General features: G+C 55.3%; 2 protein-coding genes across 3 annotated transcripts in view; one reads left to right on the forward strand and one right to left on the reverse strand.

Moving 5' to 3' along the window:
• The window catches only part of LOC121465803 (serine/threonine-protein kinase PAK 6), a 33,396-nt gene extending 21,799 nt beyond the window's left edge, over positions 1-11,597 (forward strand). For both annotated transcript variants that reach the window (XM_041679203.1, XM_041679202.1), the window contains 8 exons: positions 2,676-2,884; positions 3,738-4,391; positions 6,921-7,418; positions 7,530-7,663; positions 7,936-8,062; positions 8,154-8,279; positions 8,828-8,962; positions 10,022-11,597. In XM_041679203.1, coding sequence (XP_041535137.1) covers positions 2,681-2,884; positions 3,738-4,391; positions 6,921-7,418; positions 7,530-7,663; positions 7,936-8,062; positions 8,154-8,279; positions 8,828-8,962; positions 10,022-10,189 — 2,046 coding nt within the window. In that variant the 5' untranslated portion in view covers positions 2,676-2,680 and the 3' untranslated portion in view covers positions 10,190-11,597. The remainder of the gene's footprint in view (positions 1-2,675; positions 2,885-3,737; positions 4,392-6,920; positions 7,419-7,529; positions 7,664-7,935; positions 8,063-8,153; positions 8,280-8,827; positions 8,963-10,021) is intronic.
• Positions 11,598-12,548: 951 nt separating this feature from the next.
• Ankrd63 (ankyrin repeat domain 63) lies at positions 12,549-17,411 on the reverse strand. The gene has a single exon (XM_041678732.1). The coding sequence runs from the start codon at positions 16,733-16,735 to the stop codon at positions 15,563-15,565; it is 1,173 nt and encodes a 390-aa protein (XP_041534666.1). The 5' UTR covers positions 16,736-17,411; the 3' UTR covers positions 12,549-15,562.
• Positions 17,412-22,053: the final 4,642 nt, after the last annotated feature.

The following is a 22,053-nucleotide window of genomic DNA, read 5'->3' on the forward strand; positions in this document are numbered from 1 at the left end:
GTCATGGATGCTACTTGATACTGATGCCTTTCCTCCCCATGAATTCTGATGCAAGATCCAAGAGCTGATCTGGAAAATCAGGGCTCTTGAAGGAAGGTCTCAGCCAGTTCCTTTGTGACTCCGGATGATATGAGTACCTCTAGAAAATCTCACAGCTATGGAGGAAGCAAGAGAGTCTGTGTCTTAGTTAGGGGTTCTATTGCTGCGACAAAACACCATGACCAAAAGCAAGTTGGGGAGGAAAGGGTTTATTTGGCTTACACTTCCAGGTAACAGTCCGTCACTGAAGGGAGTCAGGACAGAAACTCAAACGTCAGGAACCTAGAGGCAGGAGCTGATGCAGAGGCCATGGCAGGGTGGAGGTACTCCTCCTGGCTTGCTCAGTCTGCTTTCTCATAGAACCCAGGACCACCAGTCCAGGGATGGCATCACCCACAGTGGGCTGGGCCCACGACGCCCTACAGCCCGAGCTTATGGAGGCATTTTCTCAATTGAGGTCCCCTCCTCTCAGATGACTCCACCTTGTGTCACACTGACATAAAACTAGCCAGCAGGGTCTGTTCACTAATCCAGGAACAGAGGGTCTGCCTGAGAGGCTGCGAGGATTGGTCTGCTGGCTGAAGCAAGAGGCAGAGGCTGAAGCAGTCCAAAGAGGCTGCACGGTGGGGACGTGAGGTACAGTGTCTGGGTCCCGGAACCTAGAGTTTTAGTCACGACCCCTTGAGATGGAAATGATGAGCGAGGAAAGGAATTTGACATCACTCTCCACGCAAATCTACCCAAGTGCCAGTGTCTGAAGACCCCAAGCTTAGGGACAAGGAGAGAGAGAAGACAACTAGAGAGACGGTCAGCATCTGTAGGGCATCTATTACTCTGCGCTCCCTAACCTTGTGAGCTGTCTTCCACAAACACCGCTATATAGATGGGAGAGGAACCCAGAGGCTTAAGTTGCTAACTTGCTCCAACTCACTCCTGTTTAGGGAAGAGGCTCTCTACAAGTGAGACTCAATCAACCATCTCAGTGTAAAGTCTTCTGCCGCAAAGGGTCCCCGATGCTGACTCTGTCCTTAAGGCGTGTCTGAGAGACTGTTGCTCTTCTAAGGGCCACGCCATAGGTGACGCTGCCTTGCACATGGCACGTTCCCGGGGAGGAAGCAGTGGGCCTGACACCTTTTTCAGTGGCACCTATTGCCTACACATGCTCTCCAGAAGTTGCCAAAGTGATGGGGAAAATACTGTCCTGGGAGCAAGAGCAGTCAGAGATTGCAATGGCCTTGCGTGCCAGCTCTTCAACTGGATGAATAATCCAAGCATTCACATGGTGAAACCGCATAAGTTGTGTGAGGCGGTGTAGTGTGGTCCCAGCTACTCCAGAGATTGAGTCAGAGGGATACCCCTCTGGGAAACACAGCAAGACCCTATTCACAGACAGAGACACATTGATTCATTTCATTTCTGAAATGTTTTGAGCTACTTCATATTCAAAAACTCAAGTGTTTTTTGTCAATATACTGATTCCAGCCTGGGACTCCCTAGGAGTGACCACGACAGACCTTGGAGAAACCCGTCAACCCTCCGGATTCCCAGTTATCCCCTCTCAGGTCTACTCATAGTATCTTTTCCAAGCCCACGCCATTCCCATCGACAGAGTTCAGTAATGCAAGATCAACAAGGTGTGGGGTACAGGCTAGGCCACAAGAGATATTTTGTGTAGTGTCCTGGAATACGATTAAAATCCACAGGAAGTGGGTAAGTGGGACTGTCTGCCTTTTCTAGAGAACTTGACCTGTGAGGTAACTATCCTGGCCCTACACACGGCTGACCTTTCGGCTCAGCCCTTTGCAGAACAAAATGCATGTTCACGAGGAGGGCCCTCTGGGAATAATACAATCAACACTACCAGGCTGGGCAACGGTCCTGCAGATTGGCTGGTTGGTTCCTGTTCGTGTCATGTGTTGCTTTAATAGGTTTCCTGTCGGTCAGTTAGCAACACACGTGTTGAATGTGACAAAATTTTCAGCTCATCATTTAATTCAGTTTGCTAGTTTTTCACATTTACAGAGCGGTGTTGGGGGCAGTTGGGGGCAGTTTAGCCAAGGTCTAGTTAGACAGTCCAAGCTGGCCTGAACTCACAGCAATCCCCCTGCCACAGCTTCCCAAGTGCTGGGATTGCAACCATGGAACACCTTGCCCAGCTCATATTTATGTTCTTAAGAGAGACTGGTTCTGGTTTTCCTTTTCTTGTGTTCTCCTTTGGCTGAGAGTCAAGGTCGTACCTGCTTCGCAGAGTGAGTCTGCCAGCCTTCTACCCTCCTGGCCTCTTTTGTAATTCTGTGACATGAATTGATGTTTGTAATGGGCTTTGGGTTTTATAAAAAAAAAAAAAGCACTTCTTGGCAGGCGACTCGGCACAAACAAGGTGGATACTTCTTTTCCTTGCTTGTAGTCTGTAGTGGCTTATTTATTTTTTTATTTATGTATGGCACTTTTGACGTTTCTAAAACTGTCCTGCTGGGAGCCAGCCACTTCCCTGAGGAAGTCCTGAAGACAGCGAGGGAATCTCCAGGGACAGAGTAGTGACGCTGAGGGAGAAACAGAGGCCTGAGCCTGTACGCAGCACCCACTGAGCCACCCCAGGGTCCCTGGGACAAACTCCACTGACCCTCCTCTTACAGGCACCATGTTCCGGAAGAAAAAGAAGAAACGCCCCGAGATATCAGCCCCACAAAACTTCCAGCACCGCGTCCACACCTCCTTTGACCCCAAGGAAGGCAAGTTCGTGGGCCTCCCCCCACAATGGCAGAATATCTTGGACACCTTGAGGCGGCCCAAGCCTGTGGTGGATCCTTCTCGAATTACACGGGTGCAGCTGCAGCCCATGAAGGTAAGGGGGCGGGTTTCTAGCCATGTTTGACCTCTCCCACGCCACAGGAAACTATCTGTGAAACCCCAGCGGCACCCAGAGGGGCCACTTGGGTATCAGAACCAAGCCCGTCTCAGTCTTTTGCCACCTCAGTCCCCTACTGATCAGCCTTTCTGCATGGGAAGAATTTTGAGCCAGGCATGGCAGCTTTTGACTATAAGCCCAGGGCTTGACAGACTGAGGCAGTCATATTGCAGTGTGTTGGAGGCCAGCCTGAGCTGTCTTGAAAAAAACAAAACAAAAACCTCAAACCCACCAAAATTAACTAGTTAATTTGAATTTCGGTTAACACCAATCTTTAAGAATGTCTCACCCACCGTTTAGACCCGTGGCCCCAGAGGACTGGCAGCTGTCACAGATCAGACATCACATGGAAGATTTAGGGGCTGGGTAGGAGTTGGGGGTCAGGAGCCATGTCATAGGGTGGAATATGGGGGACAGGGAGGCCCCAGAGCTGGTTTTCTCAGGCATCTCCCTGAAAACCATGGGAAGAGCTAGAAGCCTGAAGTGCCTGTCCTGAGTTCTCCAGCTTTCTAGGCGCGCCCGGTCACCCGCTTTATATCCTGGACCGACCGGTGTCTGCCTATCTGCCCGGAAGACAAGGGCTTTCTCCCTGCATCCGTGTAGGCTGCCCAGCTTGGGCCTCAGCCACTGCGGACACAGGCAAATATCTGGACACCTAACGATGGGTGGGCGATAAAGGAGGTGTGTGGGTTGGCGTCCCCTCCTCCCCCCAGGGCCCTCAGGGAGGCTCTGAGCTACCCTCTGCCATGAAGAGACTGTTTCTCCACACTCTTTTGTCTTCCTTTCGTAGACGGTGGTGCGGGGCAGCTCAGTGCCCACGGAGGGCTACATCTCAGGGCTGCTCAACGACATCCAGAAGTTGTCGGCTATCAGCTCCAATACCCTGCGCGGACGCAGCCCCACTAGCCGGCGGCGGGCACAGTCGCTAGGACTGCTGGGGGATGAGCAATGGGCCGCTGACCCGGATATGTACCTTCAGAGTCCTCAGTCTGAGCGCACTGATCCCCATGGCCTCTACCTCAGCTGCAATGGGGGCACACCAGCAGGTCACAGGCAGATGCCGTGGCCGGAGCCACAGAGCCCACAGGCGTTGCCCAATGGGCTGGCTGCCAAGGCACAGTCCTTGGGCCCTGCTGAGTTCCAGGGTGCCTCGCAGCGCTGCCTGCAGCTGGGTGCCTGCCTACCGAGTTCCCCACCTGGCACCTCACCCCCTATGGCCACAGGGAGGCGTGGGGTGAAGGCTGCCAAGCACAGCTCAGAGGAGGTGCGGCCACAGTCCTGCCTGGTGGGCTCAGCCACTGGCAGGCCAGGTGGAGAAGGGAGCCCTAGCTCTAAGAACCAGGAAAGCAGTCTCAAGCACCGGCTCTTCCGAAGCATGTTCCTGTCCACTCCCGCCACAGGCTCTGCAAGCAGCAGCAAGCCGGTCCCTCTGCCACAGAACAAGGTATATCACCTGGGTCTTCCTCCCGGGGTCATTCGAAGGAGGACAAGTAAGCACACCTAGGTGACATCTGCAGGGCAGTAAGTACTACAGATGCCAAGCCTGCCTGGCCCTCCCTACTTACTGGGTCAGGACAAGAACGTGGGAAATCAAACTGACCAGCTAACCAGTGTGGTCTCGGCTAATGGCCTGAATTCACCATCCGAGTCTATGTCTTCCAAAGGCTTGGCACATGTGAGCCGCAGGCTGTAAGCCGAGTTGTTTCAGGTGAAGGGCAAACCTCTGTGGCTGACAGACCTGTTCTCTAAGGCCTGGCAGTCCACCGGGTGGCCCCTCCTTTGAAAGCACCTTTAACAAGAAGCTCAGGGCAGAACCTCAAGAGCCAGGCAGGGATGTGCACCCTGGCCTGGAGAGGGAAGGGTCTCTCCACCTTCCCCTTTTGGGGGTAGTACTTCTGGAGAACGCTACTTTTTTGAGGACTGCAGGGGGTTCTGGATATAGCTGCCTAGAGTGACCACCCCTTCCTCCTTTCCCCGTTCTCCCATCGTTACTTCTTCTTCAGTGTGTTACTAGAAGAGAAGCATCAGGTTCTCAGAGAAGCATCAGTTTCCAGTTTCACGTCTGCCCCTCCTTAGCTTCTCAATGTCCCTGGAGGGGCACAACTTGCCAGAGAGTGTGTATTATGAGAATCCAGGAGACTGACTTTGCCCTAGAACTTGGAGAACCCCGGACAGGGCACTTCTTTCCTGAGACAAAGGAAAAGAGGGGAGGGCGTCTCGGTGATGGCGTGCCTAGGCAGGCAGACTAGTGCGTTTCTGCTTCATGCCTGCCTCTCTGCAGTGACCGTAGCACTCTTTCCCATCCGGCAGGTGATGACCCTCTCAGAGTGAGCTCCCACTAGGATCTCCAGTGAGGCAGAGAAGCAAGCAGGGCAGGTACTCGCTCAGAGTTGGCATTCTGTCTCGGGCCTTCCAGGCTCCCCAATCTTGTGTACAGAGCTTTGTCATCATGGTGAACAATTATCATCTAACTCTTGAAAGACAGGTCGAGCAGGAGGGTTTTAAGCCATCCCTAAGAAACAGCCGCTGATAGCAAACAGAGAGGGCTTTGAGAACAAGCTGGACCCTCTGCTGTGGTGATGCTGATAGTGGTCTAGCCCGAACTAGAGGGTAGCCTGAACTGACAAGTGCTTCAGGCCACTGCCAGCTGAGGCACCGGGGAAGCTTCATGGCTTCGTGCACTCCTGCCCTCCGCGTGTCTGTGAGCTTAGGAGTCTCTGGAAGGCTGTGAACTTGGGAGACATCCTCCACTAAACTAAGGTGCGGCAGGGCAAGGCATAGCACTAGGGAAGTGAGGGTCAGCTGACCCTCCGTGCCTCCTTGGGTAGGCTGCAAGGGTCTGGTGGAAAGGGGTGCTAACACTGAGCTTGGCACAGCCTTCATCTGTTTGAACTGCCAGTCACCACACTGTCCGTCCCCACTCACTACCGAGAACCCCCGTGGACCACTATGTGTGCCAGGCCACACCCACAGTGGAAGCAGCTCATGGTTGGCCTAGGCTCAGAGACTTTGGCATGCTGCCAAATTCAGAGTAGTTTCCGTTGAGGCATCTCGGCACTCTCCAGATAAGTGTTCTCTCGCTGGGGCTCCTAAAGGCACGACCATCTTCCTTCAACCCATCACTGGGTGGCTGCCAGACCCCCTGCAGGGCCTATGCTGGGGAGTCAGTCCCCAAAGCCTGGAAGTGGAAACCTAGATTTGGGGTGCCCGAGCAAGCAGCCCAAAGTAACGATTCCAGGAGATTCTCTTCAGTGAGTCAGAGCTGTGGCCACGTGCAAAACTAGTGACTGTTGAGGCATCTGTCTCTGTGACACCCTAAGCAGCCCTCTGTGGAGCCCCTAGAGGGTCCCTCTCCACATGTTTAAAAACCAAGATCCTGGAAGGGGTGGTGAGGGGTGGGCTCCTTTTCCTCTGGTCTGGCAGGAAGGCTTGAGCTCAGAGACTGTCCTTCCTTTGCCTCACCCCCCACTGAGGCTGAAACTAGCTCCCCACTTCCTTCTCCAAGGGTTCCTTAGTCAAGGGCCTCTTGGTGGGTTTAACCTCCTTGATATAGCCCAGCCATGGCTTCTTCCCTGTCTTGGTTCTGTGATCCAGTCACAGCTACCCACTGCCCCCTTTCAAGGCATTTTCCACTTACATCAGGGGCCTCAGACCCAACTTCTCAGAGAAATCTGTCTCACAACGACCTCCCTGAGGCCTGTCTAGGAAGAAATACCCGGCTTGAGGCCACCCCAGGACTGACTGTCTCTGTCTTCCCTGGAGCAGTAGAGAGTGTACGAAGAGATGCTCTTGTGCCTGTCACCTGGGAGCATGGGGGTCGGGGGATGTATCTGTTAGTTTGGTTAGACTTGGCTTAATATTCTTCCTCAATTTAATTAATTTAGAAGCCCCTGCTAGTGTCCAGGCCACAGTAGCCAACCCCGCCTCCAGGAAGCTTGTGTCTAACGTTCCCTGACCTTCCTTGTCTTTGCAGCTCAACTCCGCTTTCCGACCACCGCAGAAAGATTCCTCCTCAAACTTGGTGGCCAAGGCCCAGTCCTTGCCCTCGGACCAGCCTATGGGGACCTTCAGCCCCCTGACCACCTCGGATACCAGCAGCCCCCAGAAGTCCCTCCGCACAGTCCCAGCCGCTGGCCCACTTCCAGGCCGGTCTTCTCCAGCAGGCTCCCCCCGCACGCGGCATGCTCAGATCAGCACCAGCAACCTATACCTGCCCCAGGACCCCACCGTGGCCAAGGGGGCCCTGGCCGGCGAGGACACGGGCATTGTGACACATGAGCAGTTCAAGGCTGCACTCAGGATGGTGGTGGACCAGGGTGACCCCCGGCTGCTGCTGGACAGCTATGTGAAGATTGGGGAGGGCTCCACGGGCATTGTGTGTCTGGCCCGGGAGAAGCATTCGGGTCGCCAGGTGGCCGTTAAGATGATGGACCTCAGAAAGCAGCAACGCAGGGAGCTGCTCTTTAACGAGGTGGGGACCAGGTGGAGTGGCCGCAGGGCACCTGGGAGCCGCGGGCGGGGTGGCGGGGTGGCCTGACCATGGGGCGCTGTGCTAGGCACTCAGGCCTTTCTGTACCCTCAGGTGGTGATCATGCGTGACTACCAGCACCTCAACGTGGTGGAGATGTACAAGAGTTACTTGGTAGGCGAGGAGCTGTGGGTGCTGATGGAGTTCCTGCAGGGCGGGGCCCTCACAGACATCATCTCCCAAGTCAGGTAGGCAGTTGAAAGGGCTGGACTGGGGGATGACCACCCCACTGCTGCCTTGGCATGGCAACCAGCTGCTTCTGGCCCATAAGGCTAGCCATCTTGGACTCTTGCCTATTTGGGGGGTATCCGAGACTCGGTGATCTTAGGAAAAAAATGGTTACAGCCTGCTGAAGTCCGCTGCCTGGGAGTTGTTGGCCCCTTTGCCTGGGACTCCTTTCTTCTCAGCCCAGCCACCCTGATAATCCACATCTCCCATGGGGGGCCTGTCTCCTGTCCAGGCTGAATGAAGAGCAGATTGCAACCGTGTGTGAGGCTGTGCTTCAGGCCTTGGCTTACCTGCACGCCCAGGGTGTCATCCACCGAGACATCAAGAGTGATTCCATCCTGCTGACCCTCGACGGCAGGGTAGGTCCTCCCTCTCCATGGTTCAGCTGACCTCCATCCTCTCTAGCACCCCCTCTTCCTGATCTCTACCCACTTCCTTTTCAACTCCCAGGTAAAGCTCTCAGACTTTGGATTCTGTGCTCAGATCAGCAAAGATGTCCCCAAGAGAAAGTCCCTGGTAGGAACCCCATACTGGATGGCTCCTGAAGTGATCTCCAGATCTCTGTATGCTACCGAGGTAACTGTTCCCCCCCGACACATACACACACCTCCAGGCCTCCCTGGAGAAGATTAGGAACATGTAACTCCTCCATCTTGTCCCTGTTAAGTGGTCCCAGCACCAACAACCCTAGTTCTGAGGTTCCTCATTTAATCAGTATCCTTTTTGAGATAGGGTCTCTCCACATAGCCTTGGATTTCCTGGGACTCACTTTGTAGACCAGACTGGCCTTGAACTCATAGAGTTCATACACCTCCCCCTGCCTTCCAAATGCTGGGCTTAAAGGCTCTCACCACCACAGCCAGTCTTTCCTGGACTTCACTGTCAAGAGCAGGCCCTGCCACACACTGTTCTCTTCAGCTCAAGGGCACAGTGGCATATAGCCAGCGTTCTCCATGAGGGATGGCTTCTATGGTCACTGGGCACTCATATAGAAAGGAACTGACCACAGGGCAGCTGACCAGGGGTTGAAGGAAGCAGACTCACTAGGGAGACAAGGTGCTCCTTCAACACACCGACACCAAGAGCCAGACCCCAGCAGCAGAGTCGGGGCTCTTCTTCTGCAGGTGGATATCTGGTCTCTGGGCATCATGGTGATTGAGATGGTGGACGGAGAGCCTCCCTACTTCAGCGACTCCCCAGTACAAGCCATGAAGAGGCTCCGGGACAGCCCCCCACCCAAGTTAAAGAACTCTTACAAGGTCAGTTATCATATAAGGTGTGAGCCCCCTACCCCAACCTCATCCCCTCAAGCCCTTTGCTCCTGAGATAAAGGGATGGGCACACAGGCTCCAGGAAAACAGAAGGATACAAGCTTTCGGTCCTTTTCCACATCAAAAACTGGCTACAAAACTGGCTACAAAGTCACGTTGACTACAAACTCCCATGTTCACTCCAACCAGTTCCCACCTGTAGCCATGGCAGGAGAATCACTTCTCGGCAGGCTCTGGACAGGAGCCTGGCCCATTCCTATGAGGAGAAAGAGTGAGGACCCCAGGATTCCCTGCTGTTTGTCTCCCACAATACAAATCCTTCCACCTTTCTCTCAGGGGTTCCAAACCAACACAGTGCCGTCACATAAATGAGCCTGTCCTGTTGTATGACACATCCTGACCATAGCTGAGCTACAGCTTCCCCCCTAGAACCAGTATATATACTTGTAATTAACTCTCTCCTGCCAAATCCATCCCCTGCTAACAGACTGGCACAGGTCGGCTGAGTGGTACTGCCACCTGGTGGCCAAAGCAAAAAAACTGTGCCAGAGGCTTGAAGTACAGTCTCTAAATGGCTCCAAGACAGCTTGGTCCATGAAGATGGCATACCCTGCTAAGCCCTAGAGGAGCAGGGCCAGAAGAGCGCCCACCAGCGAATTACCCCAAGGAGGCAGCCTTCCGTAGCATCCTGAGGCAGCCTCATCGATCTGGAACTGGATCGCTGATGCCAGTTCCATGCCCCTTTCACAGAGCCACAGAACCTGAGTGCCAAGAGCCCCCAGAAGCAGGCAGGGGTAATGGGCTGTGTATGGAACCCAGCTCCCCAGAGTTCCAGACATCCTCATTCCATTGCTCCGCAGCCCTCATGTCAGGTGAATTGGCCTCCTTTCCCTACCTCATAATCCAACAGTGAGCCCCCACCCAGGAACCAGGAAGTAAGAAACCAGAGAAAATGAGGTATCAGAGTGGGAGCCCCCCTCCCCCGGCAGTCAGGCTGCAGGGACACAACTATGAGCCATGACTCCCTCTCACCGCTCTGCTTCACAGGTCTCCCCAGTGCTGCGAGACTTCCTGGAGCGGATGCTGGTACGGGAACCCCAAGAGAGAGCCACGGCCCAGGAGCTCCTGGATCACCCCTTTCTGCTGCAGACAGGGCTGCCCGAGTGCCTGGTGCCTCTGATACAGCTCTATCGCAAGCAGACCTCCACCTGCTGAGTTCACACCCAGGGTGCACCTGCCGCCTGTGCCCACAGGCCAAGGACGCTGGGCAGCCAGTCCGCTGGCAGGGCCTTCCTGCCTTGTTCTCTCAGTATTCTCTCCAAAGATTGAATGTGAAGCCCCACCCCTTCCCTCTTTCCCTTCTGCCCACTGGGCCAGGCCGGACCTGCCCCCCTCAATCTCACTCCCCAGAGTCCCAGTTGCCTTTGGGATGACAGTGACCCCCTTTTGCAGGTTTGGCCCTTTGCTATTTGCACAGGGATGTTTCTAAGAAACACGGAGAGTGGTGCTCCTGGCCACCGGTCAGCAAAGCTGACAGGCCGCTGCAGATTTTAAAAAGCAGTGTCCACTAGTGTCCCGGGCCACCGCATGGGTGTGTGCCCCATCTTCACACGGACACTTGCTATTCTCAGTTACAGCTTCAAACCCTGGAGTCCCAGAGGGCCACAGGGAAGAATTTTATTACCTGAGTCCTTCTTCCAACCTGGGCCTGACTTCTGGAAGCCCTACTTGCCCCTGTTTCCGTCTGTCCCCTGGCACAGCCTCTCCTCAGAAGGCCTCCACAGAACTGTGAATTGCCTGTGTGTAGGCCATGGGAGTAGCAAGGGGATCTTCTGAGAGAGAGTGTGCTGCTGATGGTAAAAGTGGCTCCATTTTTTCAGGATGGAGAGAACATATTCTCATTCTCTCTCTCTTTCCCGTGTGTGTGTGTGTGTGTGTGTGTGTGTGTGTGTGTGTGTGTGTGTATAAAGTCCCCCAAAGGCCCAGGCCTTTCCAGTTACCACAGAGAGCTTCAGAAGAGCGGCACCCCCACCCCAGTCTTCTTTTCTACCAAGCTCTACTTTGAAGGAACCTGCTTTGGGGCCTGGCTTTCTGCCTCTCAAGTCTCATGTTATTACCTGAACAGTGAAGGGGTGTGTATGTCAAGTCTAAACACATGCTGGGGTGCCCTGAAGTTTCTGAGTTTCTCCCATACTGAGATAGGAATTACTTCACCTGCCAGCAACTTCTCAGTAGCCAGATCATCAGGGACCCTCTTTGGAACCCTGGGCTGGGACAGAAAGGTGAACCACCTCCTGCGGAGGAGGGGAAGAGGCTCATGTCAAGGAATGGGTACCTCCATGTGTGAACCAGCTGCCCCTGCAGATGCTTACCTGCCCCCTTGTCCTCCCTCCCTTCCCACCTTCCTGGCTGTTGTGAGACAGGGAATGCCAAGGAAGAACTCCACTGTCTGGACCACATCCAGATAATATTTTTAGATCCCTCTGCTCCCTGGTGACCTGCATTAGGGCAAAGAAATCGCAAGGTCTTTTTTTAAGGGTCAGAGTTTTAAAAACAAAAGCATCTTCCCTAGAAATTTTTGTGAATTGTTTGCAACTTGTGCCTGTTTTAAATTAAACTGAATGTTCGAACCTCTGGGTTTGCCATTCTCTGGGACTGGAGCCAGGCTTTCTCGGAGCTGGATGCCCTTGGAATGGGTGCCTGGTGGGCTCCTTCGTGGTCACTTGAGTCCACAGAACACCCAGCGTCTCTGGTGACTTGTACACCTAGAATGTGGGCAGAGGAGGGAGGAAACAGGAAGTGAAAGGCCCTAGGAACAAAAGTGAAGGTGTAAGGAGGCTCTGGCCAGGGCTGAACCTTTCAACTTTGGCTTCTCCCCTTAACTGGTTCTCAGGCTGCCCATGCAAAGTTCCCTGAAACTTCTATCTGGGAGAAAGCAGACCTGTTCATCTCTTAAAACTGAAGGAATAATTTCAAAATTTCAAAAGAGCAGGCAAGTAGCCAGAAAAAAAGAAACTTTGGTTTCAGACCTGGGCTTGGGAGGTAGGTAAAATAACCTTTTGTTTTGTTTTGTTTTGTTTGGGTTTTTTTTTTTTTGAAACAAGGTTTCTCTGTAGCTTTGGAGCTTGTCCTGGAACTAGCCCTTTAGCCCAGGCTGGCCTCGAACTCACACAGATCCGCCTGCCTCTGCTTCCCGAGTGCTGGGAGTAAAATTACCTTTTAACTTCTAGCTCTGGCAGTAATTCCAACTTTCCCTTTCTGAGCTCTACACCCAATGCCACTGCTCACGGAAGCCACTTAACTGGAACGAGGAGCCATACTCGGGCCCCAGCCCGAGCCCCAGCCCGAGTCCCAGCCCCACCAGTTCAGCAAGAAGCAGTTCCTGCAGCTCTCAATCTCCAGGCTCTAGCTGTAGAATGGCCAGGGTCGGGGCTGATGACGAAGGTAGGAACCACCTCCAAATCAAACGTGTGCTTCCATCTTTTCAAAGGAAGCCAAGAGGCAGGAGTGAGCAGGAAGGCAAAGAGAGGCTGGTTCTCCAAATGGAATACCACTGGGTTTATTAGCTGCTCTTCCTCCCACTAGTCCTTTCCATAGTCATGTGCCAATGCCCTTCAGCCTTCCCCACCAACCAGTACTGAGTGCCAGTGGCCAGGGAGTCTCTTCGTAACAAGGACAATAACACGAAAAGCAGAATACACAGCAAAGTCTTTTCTACAGCAGGAGGGGACAAGGGGGGGGGTGACTTGAGCCTCAGTGTGCTGAGACCTGACAGAGGAAGTCTGGGGGGAGTGAAGTGTGCCAGAGTTCTCCATGGAGCCTGTACAGGCGGCAAGTCCCACAACTCAGTTCAGACGGGCAAGTCAGCTGCAGTGTTCCAAAAACATTTTCAACCACCGGGCTTCCAGGCACTCCAGAGACCACAGAGGGGAGCGGTTATTTACCCAACAGGGATGTGCTAAGGTGACATTCCCCGAGAATACCACATCAGCGGTACCGAAAAGATGACACCCCGGCACACAACGTGCGAGCCAAACTTCATGGTGCTTGAAGCCAAAATATTTGTATTCTTACGCCATTAAAAATGTCCTTAAAATTAAACACAGCTGAAAGTGGAATGTGAGCAAGGAAGGCTCAGAGAGAAAGCAGTGTTCGCTTGGAGTGTCCCTGCCCTGACCTCTGGCTTTTCAGACACGGTGGAAGTGTTCATCAGCCACTCGGGAGACTGAGGAGAGGCAGGTGTGTGTGCTTGGGGGGCGGTGAGGGGCTGTCGTGTGTGTGTGTGTGTGTGTGTGTGTGTGTGTGTTGGAGTGGCAGATCCATCCCCACAGAAGGGAAAGCAGATGTCATAAGAAAACAACGCACACGGTCAGGTCAAGGCTCAGGAGCCATAGGGGATGGTAGCTCCAGCTATTCTAAAGATAGCAGGAGCTCTCTCAACAGTAGCCTTAGCTTGGAAAATGGCTTGGGGTTCTTGGTGAGGTTCTGGGCACTCCTTACACCCAATGCTGACTTTCCTTGTACACTGTTCCTCACTTCATTGAAGTGACTTCAAGTATCCGGATTTACTATTTTACAAGAGGAACACGCTTCGTGGGTAACATGCACACGGAGGGAAAAGCTACACATCGTTGATCTCCCTCAAAAGCCAAGTCTGAGTTCCCTGGTGGCAGCGAGGAGAGCGCAGAGGTACCACCAGGGGGCAGCAAGGATCACCGTCCGAAGTGTGGGTTGGCGCGCGGCCTCGGATGCTAGCGAGGCAAGGAACTGGGGAGGTGTCTGGCTCTGTAAAAGCTGACTTCCTACCCCTAAACCGCCGGCCCGGCTTCTCAGCACCAGCGGTCTCTCCCTGAGCAGCTCCCTCGGAGTTACTGGTGCGAAACCCTCCCACAAAGACAACAGATCAACGCCTTAAAAAGCCTTTATCGCAGGCAGGTGAGGGGCTGCATGCTCACTCTTCCGGGTTCACAAACAGAAACCCGAGGTACAGTCATGGCCAGAAAACTTTCACTGCCTTGAAGCAGGAGTTTTCGCCACACCCTGCTGGTACAGATCTCCCACAAGGAGCTAACACTGACATTGGGTCGTAGAGCAGGCGACCTGTCAAACCCCTCTCTTTGCCGCCTGTCGAGGAGGCGGCACAGAGTTGGCGGGCAGGGGTAGAGAGGGAGAGGACAAAAGACTTGGTGGGGAGGGGGCCTAACTACCTCTCCACAGTTGCTTCTGACTCACTAATCTGCCCAGTAATAAAAGCTGGAAGCTGGGCTGGGCCTGCATCCCACGCGGTGGGGCACAGGCAGGGGTCCTTGGTCTCCGTCTAGCATCCATCATCTGCCCTGCCTTCCATTAACAGCCCAGCAAGAAGCAGGAGACGTTTAGCAGCCCCCTCCTAGGCTCTCTTCGAGTTTGATGTAATTTAGATCCGGACCTGCGGTTCGTGTGGGCTCCCGACTCCCGCGCGCCGCCGCTTAACGTTGCAAACACTCCAGTCAATTATCCCCCTCGCGGAGGTGCTATTTAAAGAGACATTGTCAGGTTCTTAAGCCTCGGATCAGACCTGCTGCTTTCCGCCTCATACACAAAGGCTCAAAACACGAGTTCTTTTGAGGGTTGGAAGAAATACAATTAAGCAAAGCCTTCCTAACTGTTCCACCCTCCTGGAGCACCCACGTGCAGAATGGGGGAGCTGGGAGGAGGAGGTGGGATGCTAAGTCCTTTCCATTTCAGGCCTCTGGGACTAAGTGGAAATGTAAGGAAAGCTGGACCGCCATGAGTGAAGCACTGAACCTCAAAAATGAAATTCGAATGCAGTCATGCAGAGGGGTCAGGCTGGCCCAGGAGCCAAGAGTCATCAGGGGCTTGGAGGAGCAATGACCCTGTAATATAAATGAACCCTGGGTCTGACTGAGACAGTCAGAGAAAGCTTAGTCCCCAGAAGAGACAACCGGTGAACAAAATGGTACCAAGCCCCCAAAACATCCTCGTTGCCTTGGAGGAGGAGTTTCTACCTCAGAAAACCTTAGCCCCTGGATTCCTTCACAATCAGCCGTCTGATCCAAAAAGTGGGACCACTTCAAGCCTTGCTTCCTCTGACACTTACAGCGAAGGGAAACTTTGGTAGTTTATCCAACTATTCCGGTCAGCATCAGTAGACACCGCCTCCTGGGCCTTTGTTCTCCAAAGCCACCTCTATTGCTGCCGGGCTACCAAGGTGACGGGGAAAGTTAGAAATAAGCAGGGGATTTTACAGGACCAGAAGCAGTACCTAGGCGGCTGAGCCTCGGGGTCCACGTTTCTGGCTAGAAAGCTGAAGCCTGCAGAATAAGCCTTTCGCGCCTCTTTTTTCCCCAGGACAAGAGTCAGGCTGTAGGAAGGTTGAGAGTTCTACACAAGAAATACACAGAGCACAAAAGGGTGAGATCTCTGTCTTAAATCTGGTGGAGGACTGGGGGAGGTCTCCCTTTAGCAGTGAGGGGACAAGGCTGAGGGAGGGCAAATCGCAGGGAAAGGGACAGACTTGGAGGAATGGGACATCTCAGTGACCAGAGACAAGAGGGTGGACTTTGCAGGGCTCGACCTTCATGCCCCTTACCGCTGAGCCTGCAATACCACAGCCTCTGTGCCCTCCTGCCAAGGCTTTGGCCCGGGCACTGAGAAAGGCTGAGCATTGGTCTCTAATTCCGGGCCACTCTCGGGCCCTGAAGCCTCCCCGACCAGGCTGGGGATGTCTGGGGCTGTGGAACGTCGCCTCAAACCCAGGCGGCCAGAGCCTGGGCCACCCTCGGGATGAGGACTGAGGCCAATAGGGGCTTGCACTAAGGTTGGGGGCGCTCCCTTCAGCACCTCCTGTGAGCGCCACCGCCCACTCCCCGAAGACTGGGGTGAGTTTGGTCGGGCCATCAGAGCTCCTGCCCGAAGGCGTGCTGTCTCCTCCTCCGTCATGGTACCCAGCGCTAGGCTCATGCTCCGGCCCAGCTCTGGCCTCTCGCTGCCTTGTGCCCTGTGTCGGCCGGAGCCCTTGCCTGCAGAGGCAAGCTCACCTCCGTGGCCGTGGCCGTGGCCATGACCGTGGCCGTGGCCGCCGGCAGCTCGCGCAAACCGCGCCAAGAGGGGTCGCGGTAGACGACGGGGGCTGGGCCGTCGACGCTCTGGGCTGGGCGCCGGGGCAGTACGACCTGGGGGACTGTCGGAGTTGGAGCCCCGGGCCGCTGCCGCTGCGGCTGCCCGACCCCAAGGCCCGGTGAGGGCTTGCACACAGGTCCCGTGACCGCGGGAGGCGGCCAGCTGCAGCGCTGTGAGGCCAGCACGGTTGGTGCGGTCAAGGCGCAAGCCCAGGCGGCGGAAAGAGCGCACCAGGAACTCCAGCACCGCCCCGTGGCCGCACGCCGCCGCCCACATCACCGGGCTGTTGCCCGCCGAGTCCGCTGCCTCCGGATCGCCGCTGAACTGCACCAGCAGCTGCACAGCGTCCAGGTGGCCTCGCTCGCAGGCCAGGCTGAGTGCAGTGCGGCCGCGCTCGTCCCGCAGGTTCACGGCCGCACCCTGCTCCAGCAGCAGGCGCACGAAGCGCGAGCGCATGGCGGGGTCCGGCAGCCCCACCGCCACCATGAGCGGCGTACGGCCCTGCTCGGCGCGGCAGTCGATGATGCTGCGGTCCAGCGCGTCCAGCACGAAACGGGCCAAGTGGACTTTGCCCGCCTGCATTGCCTCAAGGAAGGTGCGCGTACCCGCCCGGGGGCATAGGTCCTTGGGCTTGAGCATGGCTCCGGCGACCGTGCCCGGGAAGTTCGACAGCTCCGCACGGGGGCGCCCCTGTTCCCTCACCCCCACGGGGCCGGAGCCCCGGCCCGGACACCCGTACCGCTCTTTCCGCGCGTAGGTGGAAGCAGCCGGGGGTCCTGAGATTCCCTTTCCGGTATCCCTGATGCTCCCGCTGCCTCGCAGCTCCCGGTTCGTCTTGCGCTCCTCCCTGGGCCTCCCGCCTGGAGGTGTGGGCTGCTTGCTACTCCCAGCTCCTGTTCAAGCTCGACCTCCTCAACTCTCGGTCCGTTTTCCCCGTGTCCGACGCCCCTCGGTCCCTCGTGGCGACTTGGAGCAGCGCCACTCACCCGCACCCCGGGCAGCCCCGGCTCCCCTGCTGAGCGCGTAGCTCCCGCCTAGCGCGCCTGCCTCCAGCCTCGGCGGGGAGCGCCGCTCCTCAAGCTCTCGGAGCCTCTTCCCGCCTCCTCCCCTCTTGCGGGGGCCGGGACGCTTGCTTTCTTACTTGGGGGTCTCAGAGGCTCGTGAGGTGCCCGACGCCTAGATACCTGGCTTTATAGCTTCGGGGGTCTCCATGGCAATGGCTGCCCAGGAAGCGGGATCCGCTGTCAGGACAGGGACGGACAGGGCGAAGGAGACCGCCCCTGACCCCCACCCCTTTGTGGGCTACGAAGTTGGGGAGCGGCTCCTCCTCCGCGCTCCCCTGGGAATGCGGCGGCGGTTGCGGGGCGGGGGCGGAGGCTGCTCGCCGGGGGCCACATGCACCCGGCGGGGCCAATCCTAAAATCGCAGTCTTCTTTCCCCGCCCCCCGCCTCCGCCTGAGTCGGTACCCTCCGCTGCTTAGAAACTGGCGGGAGCTCCTGCCATCGGTTCTAGGTTAAAGGGATTGGGACCCCCATGAGGATAGAACTGGACAATACAAGAGCTTGACTGGGGGTGTGGGAGGCAGCAAGAGACAGAGGAGTAAGTTGGGACACGAAGCATTTGTGCTTCGGACTGAGGGCGCTCAGTCTGGCTGTTAACTGCCATCCAAAGTGCAGCGAATCAGTCACACACAATTGTGCCTCCCGCACACGCTCACTCAGAGCAGGGCGGGGGTGCGTTCTCCAATCTCAGACGTCTCCAAACCTGACAGCGCTCCCGCATGCCAGTTCCACGGTCTCTGTGGAGCAGGCTGACTAGACGCTGGCCGCTGTGACCCAGGGCAGGTGCCTTAGGAAGGACCTGAGAGTGTGCAGGCATCAGGACTATCCGGGCACTACCTCCCAGTCCCCTCCAGGACAAGCTATGGTCCAGGAAAGGGCAAAAGACAAAAGCAAGAATTCCCCCACAGGGCTGGTTCTCTTGAATGTAAAATCATCTCTAGGCCACAGAACTCTAGGCCTGACCCCTAAAGAAAGGGGGTAAGCCTGAGTTCCATTTTCAACCAACAGTATAAAGCCACTGGATAGCCTCTTCCTTTGGTGAACCAGCTGTTTGGCTTTGGGCCGGACAGAGGGGAGTACTTAGATGAGATGTCTTACAATGAGTGCCTCATAACTTCCTAGGTCCAGAGGGCGTGAGGATAGCTGGAATGGAATTTAATTGCAGAGTAAGCGAAGGGCTAGGGATTTTTGCAGCTGGTAGAGTATTTGTCCAATATACACAAACTTATTGGCACTGCACCTGTAACCCCAGCACTTGAGAGGGAGAGGCAGGAGGAGCAGAAGTCCCAGATCATCCTCCGCTACATGAGACCCCGTCTTAAAAAAAAAAAAGAAAGAAAGAAAGAAAGAAAAGTGAACTACTGAATTAACTACTAAATTTATAGACGTCATAAACCCATTGTTGTGTTTCCAGCAACAGGATATACAGATGCACAAACTGGATTCTGAATGAATGAGATTCACATTCTCAGTCAGGAAGACAAACCCCAGGATATGACAAGGGGAGGGTGTTACCAAGGACTGACTACACCTGCCAAATACAAAACTCAGGCAGCCAGTGGAAGGAAGAGTGGGATGATGGGAGAGAGGGATCTGGGGTCTTCTGAAGACAGCAGCTAAGGTGGTTGGGCCTGCAAGGATGAGCGATGTTGGGCTACTAAGCAATAGGAAGATAGTCCAAACAGAGGGGTTACAGAGACAAGGGCACCAGACAGGAACAACTGCAGATAACAGTGTTGAGGGTTGTGTTCAGGGGTCCTATGCTGTAAGGGACAAGAGACTCAGTGAAGCACTGAGGGGTCCCCAGCTTGGGCAGGGCGGGAATATGCTTTGTAGGAGACTCCTGAGGCACAGGATTCTAAGGAGGACTCTTGCTTCTGGAGAAAGGATAGAAGCCCCCCACCCCGGGGAGCCCCTGTGCTTTCCAGAGCTCCCAACTCCAGGGATGCCCACCCTGGGCTAGATTGTAGAGCAGGGACTCACACTCTCCTTTGCCCTTTGTGGAGCATGTGCGAACTGCAAACCCTGTGAAATGAGCCCCCACGCACTTCTCGCACTTCTCGGCAGGAGAGCTAGGTCTCAGCCTGTGGCGTTTACTAGCAGTGTGTCGCACCGGGCCTGCAGATCCTCATCTGTAAGAGGGAGTGAAGACTGAGAGCTCAGCCCGCTCCACTCAAGGCCCAGGAGCCAGTGTTCCAGACAGCATCGGTAGAGGGTAGTCCGCCACACCTACGACCAGGTGGAGCCAGAAAGGGAACAGGGACCTCCTCCCTCTTTACCCAGCAGAAGGAAGGCTTTTTAATCCCTTTTGGACTCAGTTTCCTCTGTCTGTGTCATGGAAGAAAACACTTTCTTCCCTTCTGTCTGCCTCCGGGATCAGGAGAAAGATTAGACTATGAACCACTAGGAGGAGAAAAGCAGCAAAAACCCAGATGAGGGCATTGGCCAAGTCTTTCCTCCCAGTGGACTTCTGTCGCCTGTGGCGGGGAGGTGGGGGGTAGGGGGAGATAGTTGATCTAGTCCCCTCAGAGCCTCGCTCTGACTGTGCTGACTTCCCAGTGAGCAGCCATCCCCGGCCTCAGGCCCCACAGCCCCTGCTCTGACTTTCTTCCCTAGGCTCACTGTGTTCTGAACAGAACAGCCACCGCAAAGCTGAGACTTCATTGGAGCACAGAGGCACCGACAGCCGGAATTAGAAGCTGTCGCTTAGGGAGCTGAAGGCTGACAGGAGAAGGAGCGGCGCTGGCAGGGGGCAGGCAGGCACTTCACATTCCTCCCCTCCCACCTGCCCAGCTTCTCCCCCTGCAGGCCCCAGGCTGGCAAAAGGGCTTCCTCCCAGAGGTGCCTCAGACTGCAAGTCTGTCTGTCTGTAACTGCCCCTCCCCGCCCCCTCCTTTCCCCCTCAAGTGTCAGCAGCCCCCTCACCCTGTCACATTGCACTAGCTAGCTCCTCGGGGTTGAGCCTAGTGGCACGTGCCTGGGAGCTGCAGAGAGCTGGGGGGTGGTAGGGGGTGTGAGTCAGCAGAGGATCTGGTACTGAGTCAGCCATGGGACTGCTAAGGGGTGAGGACCCTTCTCCATGCAAAAGGCAAAAGGAAATCATGATGAAGAGGGAACCTGGCCCTGGCCCTGTGACACAACAGGCATGCAACCCAGGTGGCTTTCACCTGCCCATCACCCAGTGCCCAAGGTAGAGCATCAACTCTTCCTCTGCACATTCCCCCGTGGCCAGAGAATAACTTCTCCCCAGGTCCTAGAGACAACCCGGGGGGAAAGCAGCCCTTTTGGCATCAGACTGAAAACAGGCAAGTGTGCATCCAGACTGCTTAAGAAGTCATTCAGAGGACGCTTCAGAAGGCAGGAATGTACCCCCTTCCCATTCCTGGGCTGCTCAGTTCAACCCTGGCCTGGCAAGAGGAACCTGTGGTTTCATGGGTATTGACTGTGGCTGTTGCCCAGTGGGCTATGCTGGCTGTGATGGATACCCATGGACCTGGCACGCTGAGGTCCCCTCAGTCTGGATCCTCACCCCCACAGAGTTCTAACCCCAGGAGGTAGACGGAAAGGGGTTAAAAATAAGACTTCTGGCAGGGGGCTAAGGTCAGGGCATGGCTCTGGGGTGTAGATGCCACCCTGGTGGTATCCAATGTGGCTACGACAGGGAGGCTGGCCGGCAAACGCCAGGCTTTAGCAGTATAAATGAACACGCTTTAACTTTGCCCTGTAGTCAGGGACTGGTAGGGACCCCTGAGGTCAGGCCCTGAGAGGGACGGGGGAGGGTGTCCCTGTTCATTTTCCAAAGGCACAGGTGCCCACAGTTAATGACATCTGTTGTAACTCGGATAAGAAAACAACCTCTTCCCAGAATCACCCCACCCTACCAGTCCCATCTGGGATTTGGGATGGAGCTGTAGGTGTCGTGAATGGTGGCCACAAGCCCTGCCTTCAGCAAGAGCTGGAGTCAAGCACAGTAACAGCAGATCCCCCCACTGTGAGCATGTGTTCACTCTTCTTAAAGAGGCCCAGACAGCCTAATGGTTTGGGGTTACGAAGAGGGTGGGGTGCACTTTTGCACTGGTGTCTTCTGCTCTGGCCCTGAGAGACAAGGAAGGGCCGCATCTGTGTGAGAGCAGAGAAGGGGAAATGACATCATCCCCCAATGGTTCTGGCAGCAGGGCCAGCAGATAGGGAAGCAACTCCTGTTTAAAGCCAGAGGCAAGGCCATTTTACAGGGCCCTAGAAGGCTCCCGAGGGACCCACCCCCACCCCCTTTCAGGCAGCTTCATTTCAAAGGCCCTGCCGACTTTTCCTAAAGGAGAACAGAGGCCAGCCTAAGGCAGGAAATTCAGGTCAGGGGCCTTTGGTAGGCAGAGGAAGGAGAAAAATAAATAAACCACATCAATCCAGGAAAGGAAATGATGATGAACCCCTCAAACAACCCACCTGATAGGGACGGGGTGCTGGATTGGAAGTGCCAGACCGAGACCCAGAAAAAAGGGTGGACCTAGGATCAGAGGTGGGGGAGAGAGCACCCGAGAAGCTAGAGTCTCCATCACTCCAGTGTTTGAGCAGCTGAGGAGCCACCTGTCATAGGCAGGAGGTGCGGGCAGGGGCTTTTGCCTTTTGCCGCCACCCTGGAAGTAGCCACCTCCAGAGAGCTTCGAGGCAGCGCCAGGCTCGGCCTTAAGGAGCTGGCAACACTCTGCTCTCAAGGCAGGCCTGAGATGTGGCCTAGAAGCCTGTGCAGGGTGTTACGTCAAGGCAGGAGGCTTGGATTGGATTCTGCTGGAGCCAAAGGTCCAAGAGTAAAGATTCCTGGGAGTAAAACCACGCCTCCAGGAAAGGAAAATGAGCTCCTGGTGGGGAAGTGATTGGCGGCACACTCGGAAAGGCAG

This window comes from Microtus oregoni, unplaced genomic scaffold (genome assembly GCF_018167655.1).
Source record: "Microtus oregoni isolate MIOR12 unplaced genomic scaffold, Mior012 000031F_ref0000149, whole genome shotgun sequence".
NCBI lineage: Eukaryota > Metazoa > Chordata > Mammalia > Rodentia > Cricetidae > Microtus > Microtus oregoni.

Bases quoted from the DNA above. Each gene is read 5' to 3' on its own strand.
- Ankrd63 (XM_041678732.1), bottom strand. From the start codon at position 16,735: ATGCTCAAGCCCAAGGACCTATGCCCCCGGGCGGGTACGCGCACCTTC.